Source organism: Salminus brasiliensis, chromosome 22 (genome assembly GCF_030463535.1).
Source record: "Salminus brasiliensis chromosome 22, fSalBra1.hap2, whole genome shotgun sequence".
NCBI lineage: Eukaryota > Metazoa > Chordata > Actinopteri > Characiformes > Bryconidae > Salminus > Salminus brasiliensis.
The window spans coordinates 18,596,374-18,617,643 of record NC_132899.1 but is presented as its reverse complement, the minus strand read 5'-3'; the positions used below and the strand labels follow the sequence as shown (position 1 = coordinate 18,617,643).

The following is a 21,270-nucleotide window of genomic DNA, read 5'->3' as shown; positions in this document are numbered from 1 at the left end:
TGAAAATACCAAAGGTTATTAAAGCAATACCATAGAAGAACCACTTTACTTAAAGAAGCATGTTTGTAATGGAGACGTGTGAGTGTGAAGAATTGAATAAATGTCTAAATAGTCAGCACTTGACTTGTCTCTATTACAGACATGGTTCATCAATAGCATCAGCATAGCATCACCCATTTGAAGCCACCTTATTTTTAAGGGGAAAAAAAAAAAAAAAAAAAAAAAAAAATATATATATATATATATATATATATATATATATATATAACAAGGGTTATCTTTACCACGGGGCTCACCATAAATTCCTCCATTTCTGTAAATCATGGGTTAGTCTCATTGAAGCGTTTTCTTTTTTTTCTTTCTCTCTCTTAATCTGACGGCCGTTATGCTTCTGTTTTGAGTTTCTACGACTTGAACAACACAGTGAACGTCAACTTCACATAGTGAAGAAACGAGAAAACAGTCTAAAACAGCGCAAAGAGCTAAACGTGAAGGTGCCTCTTTACCCACAGGCCCGATGAACTGAACAGGGGAGCGCAGGGGGGAAGGCCTACCCGTTTTCCAACAAGTCCCGCCCCACTTGCGCTACCACTGGCTCTAATTGGCCGCTTGTAATCCCCCTTGTTACCCGCACTCCGCTGTAAGAGGCGGGCCAATACGACCATAAGAGGGCGGGGCGGTCGGAAAACGGGTGGGAAAACAACTGAACACGTCCTATCAGCGTCCTGCTCCTGTCCTCAGCCCCTCCCTCCACTCAGCAGCCACCAAATGGATATATCACAGCCTGCACGCGCTTGACTCAGTGGGTCTGTCATTCTGAGCTTTTAAAAAAAGTTTTATTTAGCAGCAACACATCCAGCGTAGTGAAATAAAACCAAGAAACGCAGAACCTCATTAAGCCATAATAGCTATGGGACTGCTCGCGGTGTCTGCGTAATTCTCACTCACTCTCTTTTAGAAGTCTCTCTCTCGCTTTTACGCAACAGAGTCGGTGCTGAAGAGATCTTTTTTGTTGTTGCTGTTGTTTTTTGGGTTTTGGAGAGATTCACACGAAAGTTCTGGTTGTTGTGTGCTTCTTGTTGTTCTTCTTGTAGTTGTTTTTGCGCTAGTTTTTCTCTCCGGCTGGAGAAAGCCTATGCTCCCGCACGCGTTAAGCTCGGAGCGGCGCTGCGCATGGGCGGCATAGGCGGCAACTTTCAGCCCAACATGCTGAATGGAGCGGACGCGCACAGCTTCCCCAAGGACGTGGACGCGGCGCACCGCGAGAAGCCGGGGCTGCACCACCGACCCGAGCCACTGGCTGACGGGCACGAGAGCGCGCCGCTGCCCTTCCACGCGGAGCAGAGCAGGTACTTCGCTGGCGCGCCGCTCGCCAGCTGCCATTTCGGCCGCGGCGGGACGGGACAGGGGTACGGGACAGCAGCGGACGTTTACCCAACTTACCCGGAGCACCCCCACCATCCTCACCATCCCGCTCCTACTCCTCCTTCCCATCATCACCACGCCGCGCACCTGCAGCACGGATACCCGCGGGCGCCGCCGCTGTGCGCGCTCCCCGGCCTGCAGGTGTGCGGCAAGACGCAGGTCCTCCTCAACAACTACCCGCTGTGGGCCAAGTTTCACAAGTACCAGACCGAGATGATCATCACCAAACAGGGCAGGTAAGTGGGTGAACGTATGAATGTGTGTATGGGGGGGGCGGTGTTGGGGGGGGGGGGAGTAGAGGGAGTAGAAATGGGGTTAGAGGGCATCCTGGCTGGGTGTTTCTTTCTTTTTTTTCGGCATTGGGGGGGATTACAATGCGTAAAAGCAGCGGGGGGATGTCAGCATTGGACCTGGTCAAGAGGATGGAGCAGGAGTTTACAGAACTGGTCTACAGAGCCTATACTTAGTGCAGCGTGTTCAGGGTAATGTAAGTGATGTAGGGGGGCGAGGAAGAAATGCCCAGTGAATAGAGTGTGCGGTGCCAGCTGAAGCAGGTGGACATGAAATCGAGCTGTCTCTTAAATTTAGAAGGCTAATTAGGAGAGGGATGGATATAGAGGGAGCGAGAGAGGTCATTTAGGCCAAGAGTTCCCTCACTCAGACCCACTCTGAGTTTTAGAGTGAATGTAAACAGGTCTTTAGTCGGTTCTTCTAGGTCATGTGTGGAGTTCTTGTTTAGGGCAGAGACCAAAATGAACAAAAAAAGTCTAATTCCCTAACCTCTTTTAAGAACGCTAATGAAGACGTAGTAGATTTGTTGAAACCTGTTAGCAATGACCTTTGCAGTGTTTGAAAGTAGAAGAGATCTTTGAGAAGAACCTCAGAGTGGAGGAAAGAGGATGAGGAAGACGATTAGTGTAGGGTGGAGTGAGAAGTTGATGTCAAATAGCTGCAAGTGAGAAAAATAGATAAAAGTGAAGGAAATGGTTGTAGATAGAGGAATCCTTAAAGAGGACAAAGTTCTCATCGCTTCAGTGAGCGTAAAAGACATCAGAATTGACCTGCTGAATATTCAGATTATGCGTCAGCCTTTTTTTCTAGATGATTGATGAACTATTTATTAAATAGTTTAAATTAGGCCTGCAAATATTTTTTTGCTAATAAGTATTTTATTAATTACTATAATTGCAATTTTGTGAAATTGTTGTGAAGTGATTTCGCATTTCCTGCATTAATAATTTTCAGTTTTGGTAAATTCGTGGCCGTAGCCATTTTATTCGTAGCTGACTGTGTAGATTATGCCTACTTTTTTTTACGAATGAATATACTTCTCATTATGAAACTGCTTCAGGTGTGGCAGATGATTAGACAGACCCTAATCTGAAAGCTACATTATTAACACAGAGAAAGTTGGCCTAGATATTTCAACAAGATGTTTAGCTGAGTAGGCCGCACTCTGATTCTGGTGACCCACATCAATGCCATGTAATCATGTCATCAGAGCAGTTAATCTTCGGTGTCTTTGACAATTAAAGGACAGCTCTTGAATAACATTTCCATCAAATAAAGTGTGTATTTGTCACAATAAAGTGTCCTTACATTTTTGTTATCAGTAAAATAGTGCACAGGCGTGTTTTTGGCCTTCTGTCTATCTGTTTTCTTCTCTCTTAAAAATAAAGGCGCTATAAATGGTTCTTTGAGCAGTGCAGAAGAAGAACCCTTTTTTGGTCAGTATAAAGGTTGTTTATACTGGTCTTGATGTTAGGTATAATAATTGATAGAGGTTCTTTACCAATTTAAGGTTCTTCTTTAGAAAAACGCACTACAAAGAAAGGCATCATACAAAGAATCCTTTGTAGCACCTTTATGGCAGCGATGGCAATGATCATGCAGATGCTTCAGATAGTTTTTGAACGTCTCAGTGTTACTGTACGAGACTGAATTGAAACACTATGAAAGTTAAATGCAGTTGATTAGTTCAAGCAGATTAATATATATTTACTTATAATTTGATGCAAACTTGATTGTAATTTGTATCCCATCAATTTTGAAAAAAGTTTATCTTATGTGTATTGTTTGAGGTCCGTATGTAGTAGTTGTGTGTGCGTATGTGCATGTGTGTGGGTGCATTTGTGTGTTCGAAGTGGTCATGTGCAACAGGGGTATGTGAGAATACACACTTTTTGATGTAACTCGTGGTGGCAGATGCCTTGAGACCTTGCGGAAAATGACATTGCAGCCACGGTTGCCCTGCTCGTATAATTGAAGTAATTAATACATCTCGCCTACAACGCACACACAGGCACACACACATGCCTGCACACACATTCTGAATCTGTTGGTCAGACAGTGCCTTGAGAAAAATGATTCTGTGCATGGAGACATTACAAAAAAAACAGTTCTGTGCCAACAACAGCCACTCGTAAGTGAAGCATATAGTACAGAGTTGACAGCAACCATAACATAAAGCACGCAATAAACAGAGGAGGAAGCTTCACTGGAGTTTCACAAGGACAATTTCATATAATAGAAGACCTTGAGACACCCACATATTGTAACTAGCAGACCACAAGTTTTGGACTTCTCAGTACACACAGTAAAGAGGAGAGTAGACTTTCGGTTCCAGCTTAACTGAGAGTAGCAGGTATGTAGTGTGATGTTGTGTGGAGTCCAGTGATGTTTCAGCTTGATCAATTCTTTTATTTGTAGATTTATTGATCATAAAAGGAAGCAATAGGTAAATCGCTCTTCAGGAGAACTCAAGAAGAACCAATTCATTTCTGGCAAGCAAACTTTACTCATTGAAGCACATCCATATTTGGATTATTACATATTTAAAGTAATAATGAATTAACTCTGGTCTTAAAACCATGTATTACATATGATCTGCATAGATTGTTCCAATTTCAGAAACAGAAAGCACATTATTACTGTACATAATGTGTTTTTCATGTTCAGGGAGCAACCACATGTAAATTAGGGCAAAAGTGTGTTCTGTAGGTGAGACCTTTATATAATGGGGTTTTGAAGTGGTGGATCTCTGTGCCAACAAGTGGCCCAGCTTAGTTCATTCAACCTTAGGAGCAGGAAGACTTGGGTGGGGGTGGCAAGGCCGAGGGGGGATGAGGAGGGGGGGGTTGCTGCAGAAACTCAGATGGCCATATACATCAGTGGAGGTAGCTTTGAAGTGCAGGAAATGAAGGAAGGTGATTTTTTTTCCTCTTTCTCGCGCTCTGTCTTGCTCTTTCTTCGCTCTCTCTCCTCTGGTCTGGTAGTCTGTGCAGCGAGGCAAGCTTCCTCAGAAGTGTGGTGAGATGCAGTCCGAGCCGAGGCTTTGAAATGCGCTGTAAGGCCCAAAGCCCGAGACGAGAGCAGAGGTCCTCAACCCTTTTCAAGTTCTCCTCTAAAAGTGTCTCCAGTTCCTCCAGTATCAGCTCTGCCACTAACCTTTACGCTCTCTAACACCATGCAAACGCTTGTGTGGGCATAAGTAATCGTCTGACTTGAGTTGTTTTCTAAAAACACTAAAGTGTACTGACCGGCGTATTGACCGACATCCATCAAAATATCAAAAGACCTGAGTTTTATTTACTGAGTTTAGAGTTTTAAAGAGAAACAATAAGGACCCTATTTTTTTTAGTTACTCTATAATTTACAGAACTTCAGTACTCAGGTTTTAATGTGGTGCACCATATCAGCGTGTAACATGTGAGGTTTATTTAGTGTTGGATTGTGAAATGATTTGAACTTTGAAATATATTATTATTATTATTATTATTATTATTATTATTGTACACAAAAATCTAATCCGTAAGAGGAATAATTACAGAGATAATTAAATCATTAAATAAAGTATTTCATGTGATATGAAACAGCTTATAATGTGCAAATAATTTCATCATGTGCAGTATAAAATATATAATTTAACATATTCAGCGTATAATATTTGTGACTTGTGAAGAGAGTGTTCTTTAAACAAAGTTGGTGGAGACTTTGGTTGGGTCTCAGGCGCTCTTCATGGAGATGTGATTCAGCAGCTTCTTTGTAGATCTTACCATTCCGTCTACTGCGAAGTCCACACTCAGAGGAATCATGGGTCTCTGCTCAAAGTGAAAATAAAACACCTTTTCTGCTTCAGCGAATTCACATCTGGAAATTCAGTGTCTGAAGGAGCTGATAGCGCATTTGAAAGTTTCCAGACAGCTGTTTATGGTATAGTGATTACTTTGGTAAAGCCAATAGTTAAATAAGATTAGCATATAAAGCGAATTTTTCACAGTATGGTCTTAAAAATATATTGTAAAAAAAGGAACTTGAAACAATGAATCATTTTTTCAGTCATAGAATCTTATGTGTGAACATCACTCCCAACAACTTATTCCCTGGAAGAAAATTGCATTATTTAATGCATTTTAAAACCAAAGTCTTCATGGCCTGATATAATTCTCCATGTTCACATTTAATATAATTCTACGATTTCATATTTATAATGTTGGTGATGATTCTGTTGTAGTCCAGATTAATTTCACTTTATTGTAACATGATCAGAAATGGCACAAATAACAGTCGCCCACTGAATATAAGGGCTGTCCATTGTCCTTATTAATTTCTTTGATTGTTTCTACATATAATATCATGTATTTGAATATTGTTTAAGGCAGCAAGTTACTGTGTCGTCTTCGTGGGGTGTTCTGTGTTCTGGTCTGCGAGGCGGAGAGGATATATTTTGTCTATTTTAGATGTTTGCATTTGTGCTCTCTCGCTCTCTCTCTCTCTCTTGCTCTCTCTTTCTCTCTTTTTTCAAAGAACATGTCATTTCCTGTTCAGCTGTTGATGGTTGCATGGAGTATTGCAGAGTGTTGCTGCAAGCAGCCAGGCCTCAGCAGTAATGGTACCCAGTAGCTGGTGGATTTGTGGCGGTTGCTCACTACAGAGCTGCTAGGTGCAACCTCCAGGAGAATCCAGAAGAGCAGCGTTGATAGATGCAGATGACATGTGACAGATGCAGTTCAGTAAAACAACATCAAGATCAAAGGGATTGTCTGTTATGAGGGCTGTGACTGTGGTTGCTGAGCTCACTCTGTTTTTCAACAGAAAAAGCTCTGCTAGAGCCTCGTACAGTGACGCCGCTCTGCCATCAGCATTTGTTAAGTGGTTTCTTAGCTCACCGCATCGGTATAATCCCCAACAAACATTCTACACTCTTTTAAATAAATGTGCCAAAAGGGGTTCTTGAGAGTGATGCCAATGAAGGACCACTATTTAGTTCCATTAGAAAAACCTTACATGGATGGTTCTTTAACCTCTTAACTTGGTGACCCTTATAATGCCTTAAGGAAGGACTGTTAGTCAGTCATTACATGGGTGGCGATGCCAACTGGTCGAGTAATTCTAAAGTTCTTGGAGTGAGGCGTGAATGTCTGAAATAGAGTTTAAGATGTTAAATAACTGTGTCCCAGCATGAAGACCCTTTCTAAAGATCAACCTGCATGTAATGTAAAGGTTCTACAGTTGTTTTCAACCATAGGGTGAAGCCAAGAACTGAGTATTTTAAAGAACTTTTATTTTTAAGAGTCTACTGATTCTACCCTAGATTGCCACTGAAAATCTGCCGTTTGGAATTAACGAGGGTGCTCCAGGTATCTCTAAGCAGATCTACTGAACGCTAGATTCTGCTTTAGAGCAACACCCATCGAATTGGAATTTACACAGGCCCAATATAGTGGAAGAAAAAAGAGAAACCTGGCCATGTCCACCAGCAGCTGCAGACTGGCATGTTTTCATCACAGATGATCAAGCGTACGAACGGTGACATAAACTGGACCTGAACTCCTGTCCTGGTGAATCAGTGAGTGCACTCAAGGAGAAAAGTCTTCTCCCCACTGAATATCCAGTCACTCAGCTATCTTCTGCTTCACATCCCTGCCTCTGTATTTCTCTCTCCCCCCTCTCTCTCTCGCTCTGTCTCTCTTCTTTCTCTCTCTCTCACACACACCCATACTTCACTCTATCTTTAACCTTCTTCTCTTCTCTTTCCCCTATCTATTTATCTATTTGCCTCTGCCATCCTTCTGACTCACTGAGCGCTTTCTCGCCTTATAAAGGAAGTGGTCAGTTTTTAGCATAGCATGTTTCTCTGTTGTTTTTATTCTCTGTTAAGTTTCACTTCACGCTCACATACCCTCCAAAGACATCTACGGGTTAAGGCACACCTCGCCTTTGCAGACAGAGTAAAGACAAGTGCAGTCAGATCAAAAACAGTAAAAAGAAGAAAAAAGCAAATGGAAATTCATTGACTTTTCTGAACACAAATAAAGTCCTAGACAGTAGAGGAGGAATGTCTGTGTTTGGCAACCACCTACCGGCAGAGTCTGTACTCTGCCATTGAGTCAAGGAGACGTGAAGAAAGTTTCCATAGGTTAACCATTTCTGTCATAGTAAAGACATGCCTCCTACTCATGCAAAACTCATTTCTCTGTGGTAAACCCTTAGGTTTCCCCCTTGCCTGGTACTGATTTCTTATAAATCGTCTTTTTTAGATAAGTATGACAACCTATGAAGCTCAGTCAGAGGAAGAAAGAGGCAGGAGTATGCTCTCTAGTTATCAGTCAGCTTGAGGAGGCAGAGAGAGTAAAATGGTTCAGAGACGGGCCGCTCTCTGGTTTCTGTTTTCACTTATATTGATCGATGATATGGAAGAATAAACCCATCAGATCCTGACTTTACAATGCCAGTATCTGTCTGACAGTGATGACTGATTATTAGTGGCTGGCACATGGGCATTCAGACAGGTAGTCATCAGCTCACACCCTACCTCACCAGCACGCCAAGGTTTTTGAGCTTGCTGTGAGTTAAAGTTGTCTTTTGAGATTGGGCCAAGACCAGTCTTGTTTACCTAACCCATATGGTATAAGCCAAATGATTATTATTAGGACCATCCTTTTTATTACTAAAAAAGTTTTTGACAAAAATGACCTGCATTTTTTAAGTGGTCCATCACATTTTAAGTACCACTGTAGTATGCATTTAGATGTTTAACCTTCTGGAAGTCTTCAGGAATTGCAAAAGGCACTGAGGGTGCTGCAGGATGCACTTCAGCACTAAACGATACTTATGTCTGTTGGAGGAATGATCTATAATTGTAACTGTTTCACTTATAAAATGTAAGTAAATAAATACATACATGTAGACATAAATGCTATTATTTGAGAGACAAATTTCTAACCTTTTAAACTCATCTGAACCACCCATGGTTTTGGTATTTCCCCTTTGTTACAACTTGCAAACAACACCGCCAGTTTGCATTGCTTTGCATGTAGTTACCGAATAGTAATCCTTAGGGTAACATCAAAAGTTGAGGAAATCTAAGGTCTGAGGTGCTGGATGTAGGCTCCAGTCTCTGTAGAGGTGTGTATTCAAATCCCACCACTGCCAGCTGAGCTTTATATGGTCAGTGGTTTGGTTAGCAGACAAGCTGCCACTATTGGGCCTTTGAGCAAGGCTCTTAACCATTTCTGCTGCGCACTGTTCCAGGCACAGTGTTTGCTCACTGTGTGTTTGCTCACCAGTGTGTATGTGTGTGTTCACATCCATGAATGGGTTAAAACAGGAGGCCAAATTCCATCTGCGTCCAACGCAAATGGTGAACATAGTCACAAAGCATATAGGGTTAATTGTCCAAGAGTATGAATGAATTATCACTCTTAAAAATAAAGGTGCTGCAAAGAACCGTTTTTTGCTTCCATAAAGAACCATTTTCGTAAAGGAGATATATGTGTGAAGTACATTTTAAAGGTTTAAAGAACTCAATGTAAAGGTATACTCACAGCTCCTTTACAAAATTGTTCTGTATGGAATCAAAAGTGGTTCTTCAGTTCTTCTATGGTATCAGTCAAAGAACCCTTTTTAGAGCGTAGTCACCTACAGACCGGTATCTATCAGAAAGCCGGTTTCTATCAGCGTCTCAGTCCTCCACTATGGATGCTTAGTCATTGGATCATTCATTTCATTCTCCGACTCCTGTAAAACAAGACTGTACCTCAGTCTCTCTCTGGACATTTCAGTAAGTGGAACGGCATGTTTATGTCTACTATGCACACATTAGAATTCTTCCATTAAATATCTGATTGTCAAAGAGGCATTGCTCTTGACAGTTGCATGCACAACGGCACAATCGTAAGCCTGTAGCAGTGAAGTGGTGAATGTCAAAGAAACAAGCCTGAGAGGACTTTACCTACATCTCTTCCACTTTCATGGACTGAGGAGTTCACTAAAGGTCAAGTCACATGTCAAAATTTCTGACTTTTTGAATCGGAGATGTATGAGACATGTATGGAGTCATAGCGTGTGTGGAACTACCATGCTTCAAGAAGGGGTACCATATAAACCTAGCGCTAATAAGTTACACACTCGTTTATCAAGCGAGCGTTTCTCTTTTTTAAGTGCACCTTCCACTTATTTCACTCTGCTACATAAAGGAAGCATAAAAAAAATTGCATTACTACATTTTATTATATTCACCACAATCTCTCTTATGAAGGTGTCAGGGAAGTTCTTTGGAGTGAAGACATCGAAGAACATACTGGTTCTCTAAAGAGTTTTCCAACAGAGCTTTATTGCATTTTTTTGGCATAAAATGTATGTTACATTTGCATAAATGTATGTTATAGAACCTATACATTATATAAATGTTCTATAATAAATATAATATATATGTAATAAAATAATATTTTTTTACACAACCATATAAACTAGTACTTTATGTTCAAAACTTCTTAGCATTGTATTTCTTTTATTATATATATATTTGCATTTACATTTCAGTGTATAATAGTTTTATAATATTAAAAAAGTGAATAATAGTTATAATCATAATTATTTCATGAAATAAAGTACACATTTGACGAAACCAGTCTGACTTTCGCACCTGGCAGGAGTATCAGAATGAAGTGGAAGTTTGTGCTTGAGCAGCAGAGCCTACCACAGCACGACTTAATGAATGAGCAGTAAACACGTGGCATTGTGATACAGAGACTGATCAGATGTGAAGTTGTTAGGCTGACAGTGCTGCAGCCTGGAGCAGGGTTGGGAATAAGATTACATGCCAAATGTCAAGTGCGCTGTTATCTTATTGTTGAACCAGTTCTCTCTGTGTGACTTTCTTACACCAAACACACAACATACTGTTTCTCTAATGAGTAAGCCACAGAGTTACTGTTAATGCCAATATGTTTTTCTTCTGTGAATATAATAGATAAAAGATATAAAAGATAAAAATATTTTATTCCGGATAATTTCAGATCATTACTATTTATACACAATGGGCAATTAATCATTATCAAATGGTAAAAAAAAAGTTTATTATATGACATAAATATTATATGTTATAATATGACAATGCCATAGAACATATAGCACAACTAGGCACAGGGAATGTCATTCATTATTATAAATATGTGTTTATTTAACCCAGGTCCTCCCAAAAGTTGGCACATTTGATTTGGCCCACCAGAAAGTTACCCTGACCTCATCCTCTCACTCGATGAGAAAGAAAACTATGTATGTAATACTATATATGATTTATTAAAGTCATAATTTTCTTTTAAATGGTATTTTTTATTAAACATATTTTAATTTATTTAAGTATTTTAGTAACACAGTGTAAATTACAAAATCTAATTATATATTGTTTTTAACTTTCGAAACCTACATTTATCCCCCTAAGACAAATCGTTCAGGCACTCCTGGATTAACGGGGAAAAAAGAAGAGAGTGTGTTGGGTTGTGTGAGAATGAGAATGTTCCTCTGCGTGTGTGCAGTGTGTGATGAACTTGATCAGATTCCCTCATTGTACAGTCTAGGGACACTGACCTCTTGGTTACCTCTTCTCAGTGGCATCATCTACGATCAAAATAAGCTCTACCAGTAAAGCTGCAGCAATCAGCTGCCTTTTTCTCCGCACATCTTTTATTAACAGCCACATTAAAAATTCACACATAGTCTGCACCTCCATCTCTGAGGGCTGCAGCAGACTACTACACTCATCCACACACAAGTGTACATACACATACACATACACACAACCATGCTGTAGTGCTACACTGATGGAGTTTATAAATATAAAGGTATTAGGGTAAATATAAAACAACAGCAATTGTCATCAGTTTTGTACTGTCATTCATTGTAGTGTATATTCATCATAGAACCAACAGTGTATCTCTTTAAACCCTTAAAGCATCAGTTTTACAGGCCTTTAAATAGAAGTCTTGTAAGCTTTACAATAGTTTTGGGTCTAGGATTATTAACTGCATCATTAACCTAGGATTTAAGGGGTAATTTGGACATATTTCTGTTGGTTCTATTAATGATCATGAAATAGTGGTAAAGGCTTTTATTAAGCAATGTGCATAAAATAAAACGTGAAAAAATTGTAGACAGGGTGTTTTGATAAGCCCAGCCTTGATTCAGTTCTTAAACCATGCTTGCTGTAAAAAATGTTGATGGGCAAAAATGTAACTAATTAATGTCCAAATAAACACATTCAGGTATATTTCTCCAGAAATCACCCACACTTTGTTTCTATGTGCTTTTCTCGAAACAGGAGGATGTTCCCTTTCCTCAGCTTTAATATCAGTTCTCTGGACCCGTCGGCTCACTACAATGTGTATGTGGACGTAGTTCTGGCTGACCAGCACCACTGGAGGTACCAGGGAGGCAAGTGGGTGCAGTGTGGCAAAGCAGAAGGCAACATGCCAGGTACTCAAAGATCACACAGACACACTCGCTTCTGCACGGTATCTGCTTTAAGTAGCTTTCTTTCTTCTTCTTCTTCTTCTTTATCTGTATCGTGGTTTACGTGTTGTGTGTCAGTGTGCATTGCAGGGAAAAAACACCAGTTCTCAGTAGTGTGTCTTTTTGTGGCTGTGAGAAGAAATATATCTGGTGTCACTGTACACCACAATCAGACTAAACCTGTGCATGTGACCTGCTATTGTGGCTGTGAACTGCAGCCAATTGCCAGGAATGACTGAGAAGCATTATGTTATTAAGACATACTTATTCCAATCACTGCTCAACTCCAGGGTCAAATTTCAAATTTTATAGTCTTATCAATAAAGAAAAGGGTTGAAAGATTCATCATTTTATCAAGATTAATGTGTTAACTTCACAGCCTCGTCCTGATACCTCACACACTCTTAAAAATAAAGGTGCCAAAAAGTTTAAGTTTAAGCTTTACTGAGGGAACCATTTTTGGTTGCCAAAACATTTTAGTGGGTTGTTCATTAGAGAATAATTGTGTAAATGAGTAAGGAACCTTTCTGAAAGTTAAAACCACAAAACAGCTTTCATTCATTAGTCCTATAACTTGAAAAGTATATAGTTTTCCAGTTAATTTCCAGTTAATTGCTAAATAAAAAATATATATGCCTATATATATTTTTGAATAATTATTATTCAAAAAATTATTAATGAATAAGTCTAGGATTTTAGGCCTTTTAAAAAGTCTAGCCATTTAATTTAATGGCCTGTCATTCAGTAACTACATAGACTGCAAAGCAAACTACCTGAGATTTGTCCTAAATGACAGAAGTATTTGAATAAAAATTGGCTATTTAAAGGATGTAAAGGATTTGTATCAACGAAAACAAAGTTTTTTGCCCAACTGTGCGTCCAAACGAATAACCATTTAGAAAACATTTTTCATATTTAATTTATGAATGTTAGACATTAAACACAGGGTGGTTTGTGTAAATGGTAAATATTTCTTATTCTTTTGCTCAGGCAACAGGATGTATATGCACCCTGATTCTCCCAACACTGGAAATCACTGGATGAGACAGGAAGTCTCTTTTGGCAAGCTAAAACTTACCAACAACAAGGGCAGCTCCAATAACATGGCACAGGTGAGCCCAGACAAAATATACTCAGACTCTTTATCACTGGCCTTTGTGCCCTTTGATTAAATGTGATCATACAATTATATTCAATCTTAAATAAAAAGCAAAATTAGAACCCGGTTATTGTCTCAAAGATAGGTTGAATATTCTTCAAAACATCTCGTAATCATTTGAAGAATAAAGTATGTTCGGATCCTCCTTTTTCTCCCCCATTCTTACTCCATTCTCCTGCATCTCTTTGTGCCCCCATATAGATGATAGTGCTGCAGTCTCTCCATAAGTACCAGCCACGCTTGCACATAGTGGAGGTGAAGGAGGATGGAACGGAGGATCCCTTCCTCAGCTCTAAATCACAAACCTTCATCTTCGCTGAGACACAGTTCATTGCAGTCACGGCCTATCAGAACGCAGACGTGAGTCACCTCATCTACTTCACCCCGCTGTGGGTTCTATTCTCTCTTTTAATCATATCATACCTACGACAAAACCACTAAAGTGAGGTATGTCTGTGTAGAGTAGGATGAAACAGACTGACCAGACTGGATGTTGTAATGGTAATAGTGCTGCATCAGAGTGCAGTGTTTGGTGGCGTTTCATGCATATCATGGTCCTAAATGAGTAGTTCTGAAGTCATGAACAAAAGTTATTCCTTTTCAACAGTAAACTCATTCCTTTCTGTTCTGTTTTCTCTTCTGCTGCTACCTTTTCTTGCACAGATCACGCAGCTGAAAATAGACCACAACCCTTTCGCAAAAGGTTTCCGGGACAATTATGACACGTAAGTAACTTTTTCTAAACAAACAAATGTATGAATAAATAAATAAGGCCCTTATTATTAATATATCTCCAAAATGGAAACATTTACAGGAGGAGCACAAAACCTTCTTAACTTAAATGGGATGCCATTATTTTAAAACTAGTAACTTTTCTTATATATTATGTATATGCACATACTTTCATGGTCATAGCAAAAGCTCATATCTCCAAAATACCAACTTATTGGGATGTTGAATGACCCGAAACACTCAATGGCCCTAGGTGACATCACTGATGATGTGTCTAAGCTGCACAGGGAGGTGTATTAAAAAATTAAAAAAGTTGGGACAAGTTGTTCTCAAAGCTGGTCTCAAATGTTCCTTAAATGTCATAAAATGTTCATACATTGCTCATAAAGACAGTTGCTGATGGAGAGACAATAGAGTTATAAGGTTTTCAGATGGTATTCAATGTAATGCTATTCTCAGTTCATAGACATTAATGTGCAAAAAGCTTTGTTCTTTAGGTGTTAACAAGGCTCACGCATTTCCCCTGAGATATTTGCAGTTAACACCTCTGCAGGGGTTTTGTCAGATGAATCTGACATTTGACCTTTGATGTTTACCACACAGCCTCTACGCGCCGCCTGACTCGGACCGCCTCACCCCCTCCCCCACGGAGGGCCAGCAGCTCATGTCGGGCAGCTGCTACCCCCACCAGCCTTACCTGCCTGAGCAGTATGTGAGCCCACTGCAGCACAGCCGCTTCTACAGCCGCGAGCCTGTCAGCATGGCCCACCAGGGCCCCAAAGACCCGCCCGCTGGCTCCCACGGCCGCTGGTACCTCCCCGGGCAGCAGGCAGTCACCCCTAATCGCCTGGACTTCAACACATATGATGGAGACTATTCAGCCAACAGCCTGTACAAGCCCTTCCCTCTGCAGACGTCACCCCACCACCCGCTCAGCTATTACCCAGATAACCCCTTCGCAACTGGACCAGTGTCCAGCCCCAGCCCCGGGACATGGAGCACAGGGAGGCCATCACCACAGTACCTCAATCACCCCCACCCGGGGAAACCCACCTCTGGCCTCAGCTGGTTCCACCCTGTGTCCTCCCCTGCTACTTCCTCCTCTCCCTCGTCTGTCAATTCCCGCTTGCACCCTCCTTCCTCGCTCCTTGAGTCCTTGAGGCTGCCACTGCTCCAGGACAAGCCCAAAGAGGGTGGGGATGACCCCTGGATGGAGACGCCTTCCGTCAAATCTGTGGACTCTGCCGACTCGGGCCTATTCGAGAGTGGAGAGAGTAAGAAAAGACGAGTGTCACCCTACGCCTCCAGCACCGAGAATTCCCCTCCTAATCGTGGCAATGACACTTGCGAGAAGGACAACAGCAGCGATGCAGGCTACTTTGGTTTCTATGGCCACTGAGAGCCATCAGTCACCACCCCACCTAGATTGGCCCAGCTGTCTCCCAACCCACAGAGCTGTGGTGCCCTTTATGAAAATGAATAGATAAATGATCATCGCTGTGGTTACAAAATCTTTTGAAACACCGATACTATTAATCTTTAAAGTGAGTATGACCTGCTGTCTGACCCCAAAAATTGCTGAGAAAAATATAATTTTGGTAATATGCTCTATAATTAAACACAGACAATTATGTAAAAATCCTTTTGAGTGTATTCACACTTTTGACAGATACTACATTATAGGAAATTGTGAATCTTAAGAACATTTGACATATCTAAAATGGTAAAGTTGCAAGTATTTTTAGACCATTTCTATGGGTTTCTTCAGAGGGATGTTCATATGGCGTAAAGGGCAGTGGGCATTTATATACATCAGATACTATATATATGAAATAAATGGACCTCATGAGGTTTTGGTATAACATCAACATTGTAGGTTATATATAATTATATTCCAAATTATAAATAAAATGTATTGTAATATATTTTATATATTTTTTTGTATAGCACTCTGTTTGGGGCAGAGCTCTGTGGGTGGCTGGAGGTGAGCTGGAGGGCATGGTAGAGGCCAATAAGAGACTGTGCTATAGCACTGGTGTCATTCGCTCTCCCTTCTATGTCCTAGCTGGCCCTCAACATGTTCTTTGTTGTGTTCCTTCCCTGTGGTAGCTGTTCGGTGGTTTAGGTCAGCTAGAGATGCTCTGAAGGTCACTGTCAAACATGGTGAGGGGCTCAGGAGTCTAGATGATGTGACTGTACCAAAATACTGGCCTGAAGAAACAAACAAACACACACACACACACACACAGACCTGGCTGAATTCAAAAGCTGCAGCAGGTCTCGATTTAAAGAAGTCCTCACACACCTGCTGACACTTCCCCAAAGGAGCTGTCCAGTCCCTCACATCTCTGTCTTTCGCTCCCTCTCCCACACATACACACATACTTACATGCACACAAGTACATCAGATTTCAATTTTACCTTTGTCAGCTTACAATGTCCTTATAGAGGTTTACATTCTTACTAGCTTAAATGAGGCATAAGGGTCATATAAAGTCATATGCTGTAAGAGCCTGGCAAGTGCTATTAAAGGAAACAATAGATTTGTGAGTGACTGCCCTGAGATGTCAGTGCTCGTTTCACTCAGCCTGTCTCTTCGCCTCCTGTTGACCTTCCACACTTCTTCCCTGCTAAATCATGCTTCTGTAATTTTATGTTCTTCAACATACCTCAGTAGGTTTGTGCTACATGCAGGACAACAGTATCATTTGTGATGTGAACTGAAACATCATTTGAAATTCTGAACTGAAGCCTGAAGTACTAAATACAGCACTTTTGGGATTGCCTAAAACAGAGACCTAAATTTGCGCTCCCGATCAATGTGAAAATGCCTGCATCCCTGCAAAGCTGAAGACCATGATCAATATGCACATTTAAAAACTGCCCACTCAGACAACACACTAGAAACCATTAGGTATTGTAGTATATGGAGTCATACGGAACATATAAGGCATCTGGAAGTATGATATACTGACATACACTATATTTTCAAATGTTTGTGGTCTCCTTCTAATGAATGCATTCAGCTATTCTAATGTGCATCCATTGCTGGTACAGATGTGCAAATGTACACACTTTGCTTGTCATATCTTTTTAGAGAGGTATAGCCAGTAGAATAGGAATCTCTGGAACAAATAAACGCAAATCTATTGGTGTGCTAGAATGGGGATAAAGACCCTGCAATGTTGAGCTGTGGAGCAGTGGAACTGTGTTCTCTGGAATGATGGTGCTCCATCCAGTAGTTTTGGGATGAGTTGGGGAGTTGGGGGTGAGGTGGGGTGGTGATCATCCAACATCCTGACCTCATTGACGCTCTCACAGCAATTCTACAAAATCCAATAGAAGACCTTCCAACATTTTCCTTTCTGAAGAAACATTGAATGAGCATGTGTCTCAGTACTTATGTCTATATAGTGTATGTAATGTTTATGTAAAATTTAATTATGACATTTTGATACTTAGAATCTTACAAACATTGCAAGTGGGATTAAGGGGAAGAAACATAATACAAGAACCATAATTCAAGTCAAATGGGCCCCTTTAATATGACATGAAGATCAAACAGGTCCTTTGTCTGCTGTTCTTCTCTGTAAGGTAATTGAAAATGAGCATAAACATAAACAGCTTATGACATAAAATGTGCATCTCAGAAGCCTCAGTTGATCTGTCATTTTAATGTGCATTCACATGATCTATGCAAAGATAGAAAGCAAGAAAAAAGTGTGTAAAAGTCAGTAGTGTTTATAACTAAGTGTAAAAGGCTGCGTTGGATTTTGGATTGGACTTTATTAGGCCAAACAAAGCTAATATAAGAAGTACTGTTGTGTTATAGTATTTAAACTGAGCCAAGGCCAAACCACATCAATGTCAGTCTGATAAACCTTTAAAGAACATAGTTAACCCAACAGCAGCACAGTCTTGGGGCTTCTCGCAGCAGGAGGACAACGACAGCATGCAGACAGACAGGGTGGAAAAACGGACACCTGGCAGGGGCATCATGGTGACTGGACATCATCTTTAGTCAGACAACAGAGCAGCTCACACACAGCCCCCACGAGCAGACCTCAATGACAGAGAGGAAGAATAGGCCCTCAGTCTCAGCCTATCAGGGCCTGCAGACTGCTGAAGGTGAGAATGACCTTCGACAGCTCAGTGGGCGACAGGCCGCCAGTGCGAAAGACCAGAGACAGCCCTGAGAACGCTAGTACACTGACTTTGAAGACAAACTGTACAATACCACCAGCTGAAAGACGCATTGTTTGTCTTTCACATTCTTCAGTTCAGCATATTCAACTGGTGCAATTTACATAGCAAGCCACAGACGATGGACCGCTGAGGATAAATACGCACACACACATACACATCACATGAGGGGCGACAAAGAAACAGTCTTCAGATTCCTTTGAACAAGTGTTTATCAGCCACTGAGCGCTGCAGCCACCTCAATAACAAGACTGCACTTGTTCTCTGTATAGCCATTGTAAAAAGAAATGATAAAAATGCTTAAAATATGACTTTTATGACTTTTTTTTGGAACCTTCTGTGTGTTTTTATAGAGTTTTCCAAGGAATTGTAATTTGTTGAGACACAGCAGATGGAAACTTAAAGCTTCAATCTGTTGTCACTGACCAGTGACCAGTCGTTTACCTTGACGGGGGAGCAGTTCGTATTCATTTTCATTTGAAACCAAATTAAATATTAGCAATATAATCAAGAGGACAATCACAATAAGGTTTCTCACAGCGCTGGTTGTAAACCTGGGGTCAAATTTTATGCTCAGGGCAAATGTGTGCCAATGAACATTCAGCTCCATGACGTGTGAGGAGATAAGCGACAGACATGTTGAGAGTTATTACTGAGTTGAAATAACATGGTTTTGTTTAGTAACTTGGGATTTTACGTGTTATAAAATACAAACAGTGGACGGCTATGACCTGAACTGACAATTGATGTTAGTGAACCATTTCTAATTTCAAGTGCAATTAAACAAAAGTGTTAATATTAATTTAAGAGATTTATCATGAACTTTTTTTTATTCTGGCTTTTGAATCTTTGTTACAATATTTGGTGCACACTGCACTCCTAGAGGTTGTGTATAATATTGTTAGGATGACAATCTATGTTTAGGTGACCCCTAGTGGACATTTAAGTCTTTATTTAGGAATCACGTGTGAGGAGATCTTTCCTCAAGTTATCCCCAAGATTCCTATGAGCAGAATGACTTGTATCTCAGAGGTATCAGGTTGTTTCTGCTTGACATTTCTATATTGTTCCATTGGAATCATCTGAACTTGGACTTGGGCAACCACAGTGTTATCTGTTAAAAAGGATACTATAAAGACAAGATAAGGATAAATATCCTTCATCATCTGGTTGAAGCCAAACCCAGTGAAGCCCATACATAGCGGAAATGCCCCCATAATAATGCCAATAAATGTACAGACTGTATTTAATTTGTTCTAAATGTAATAAATGCTTAAATATGCAACATTTCTTCATCGTTAATTCTTTTATTTATTAAACATGTTTTCAGTGTTGTCATGAATTGAGTTTTTATTCATTGTAAAGTTGCGGCATGCACTGGATGTTTCTGCAAAGCCTAGGGGGATGTTTTTTTATATAATCCAACAATTTTAGATTTTACATGCATGTAACACCTTCCTTGTACTGAAATTAGCTGGTTACTTGCAATGACAGTTTATTCATGTTAACTTTGCATTTAAATATAATAGCATACATTAACAACACAGTTAAGACATTTAAATTATTTCATTAAAGTACACATATAAAAATTTATTAACCCTAAGAAGAGCAGTTCAGCATTCAGTATAATGCTGTTACTCTCTGTGCCGTCTGTGTGCTTCCTGTGTGAGGGACCAAATTAGAATTAATCCTATTAGAGGAAGCTTCTCTGGGTGAGCTGTGACTTTGAACAAAGAAATAATGTCCTTACGCGTGCAAGAGAATCTACCATGAAAATAATTCTGTACAAATGCATGTGACTAAAGTTAATTCCACATCCCTTTCTTCTCCTCTCTTGAATAAATACTTGATTAGTTTTAACACAAAAATACAGAAAAATGTATACAACAATGCATGCAGTCCTCAATTGACTCATACCCATTTGTTCTTAGAACTGGAGTGGCCAGTATCGCTGCAGATAGGAGTATAGGAGATATTCATCAACCCCAGCAGAGCATTAGGGCCTGTTGCACTTTTTGGAACTCCACAGCAACCACAGATAGCTACTGAATGGTAAGGATTTAAAAGGAGAATCGCTCAGATGCAACTCTAATTTTTACAGTGTTAGCAGTAGGAACCAGGGGTTGTGATGTCTACAATGCAAATATAGCCATTTTATTGGTCAATGTGTCAAGTTGTATATGTAATGTTGATATTGTGGTACACTTTACATCCAAATGTTTGTGGCCAACACTTCTAATGAATTCATTCAGCTATGGATGTATTTGTTTACATTTAGCCAGTAATTGTGCAGAAAGTTTGTAAAATCCAGTGAAATACCAAGAGTGTGAAATACCAAGAGTGTAAGGGGTCAGTCTGTGCTTCCGCCTACCAGCAGAGGGCAACGAGGCATTGTTACCCAAGAGAACTCCAATTCCCAGAACCTCTAGGAGTAATCAGTGCCAACCAGACACACCTGGCTGTCACAGCATTTAAGACTGTGACAAGCAACACTTCTCTGTCACACCTTTGTAGAGGGGTGACCGGTACGGTACACAGAAGAGAAAGAAAGAGAACAGTTTGAAACAAGAAGGAAGTTGAAAAGAGAAATGTTTAAAGAATGTTTGAAGAGAGAAATAAAAGGAGTTGAAGCTTTGAGCTTCAGTTTCATTGTTTAAAGATCTGCATCAATCAGTTCCCTCTCCAGAGAGCGAGAGACAGCTGGGTGCATTTATTTGGTTTTAGCACTAACTGTACTTGGTCTGAGCTACGCCATCTTGGCCTCGTCTTTGTTTGTTTTTCCCATCTTTTTCACTTCATAATTCTAAGGGGTGTAATTCCCGCCATTGCCTGTGCTTGCGTCCTCCACTACCAGGGTTGCCGGATCAAATCAAACTTTTCTCCCACAGTGCACAAAAACATGCCCAGTCACATTACACACATCCCTCTCCTTGCATCACTTAAGATCTGTCCTTAAGTTC

The 21,270-nt window shown here is 40.4% G+C and overlaps 1 protein-coding gene across 1 annotated transcript; it reads left to right on the top strand.

Annotated features, from left to right (window-relative positions):
* Nucleotides 1–855: 855 nt before the first annotated feature.
* tbx21 (T-box transcription factor 21) lies at nucleotides 856–19,648 on the top strand. Its single transcript, XM_072667657.1, has 6 exons — nucleotides 856–1,661; nucleotides 12,026–12,180; nucleotides 13,207–13,328; nucleotides 13,577–13,735; nucleotides 14,039–14,100; nucleotides 14,711–19,648. Exons 1-6 carry the CDS (start codon nucleotides 1,174–1,176, stop codon nucleotides 15,504–15,506), a joined length of 1,782 nt encoding a protein of 593 aa, XP_072523758.1. The 5' UTR covers nucleotides 856–1,173; the 3' UTR covers nucleotides 15,507–19,648.
* The last annotated feature ends 1,622 nt before the right edge of the window (nucleotides 19,649–21,270 follow it).

Coding starts and splice junctions, on each gene's coding strand:
- tbx21 (XM_072667657.1), top strand. CDS start 1,174: ATGGGCGGCATAGGCGGCAACTTTCAGCCCAACATGCTGAATGGAGCG. Junction 1,662..12,025: donor ATCATCACCAAACAGGGCAG/GTAAGTGGGTGA, acceptor TTCTCGAAACAG/GAGGATGTTCCCTTTCCTCA. Junction 12,181..13,206: donor AGCAGAAGGCAACATGCCAG/GTACTCAAAGAT, acceptor TCTTTTGCTCAG/GCAACAGGATGTATATGCAC.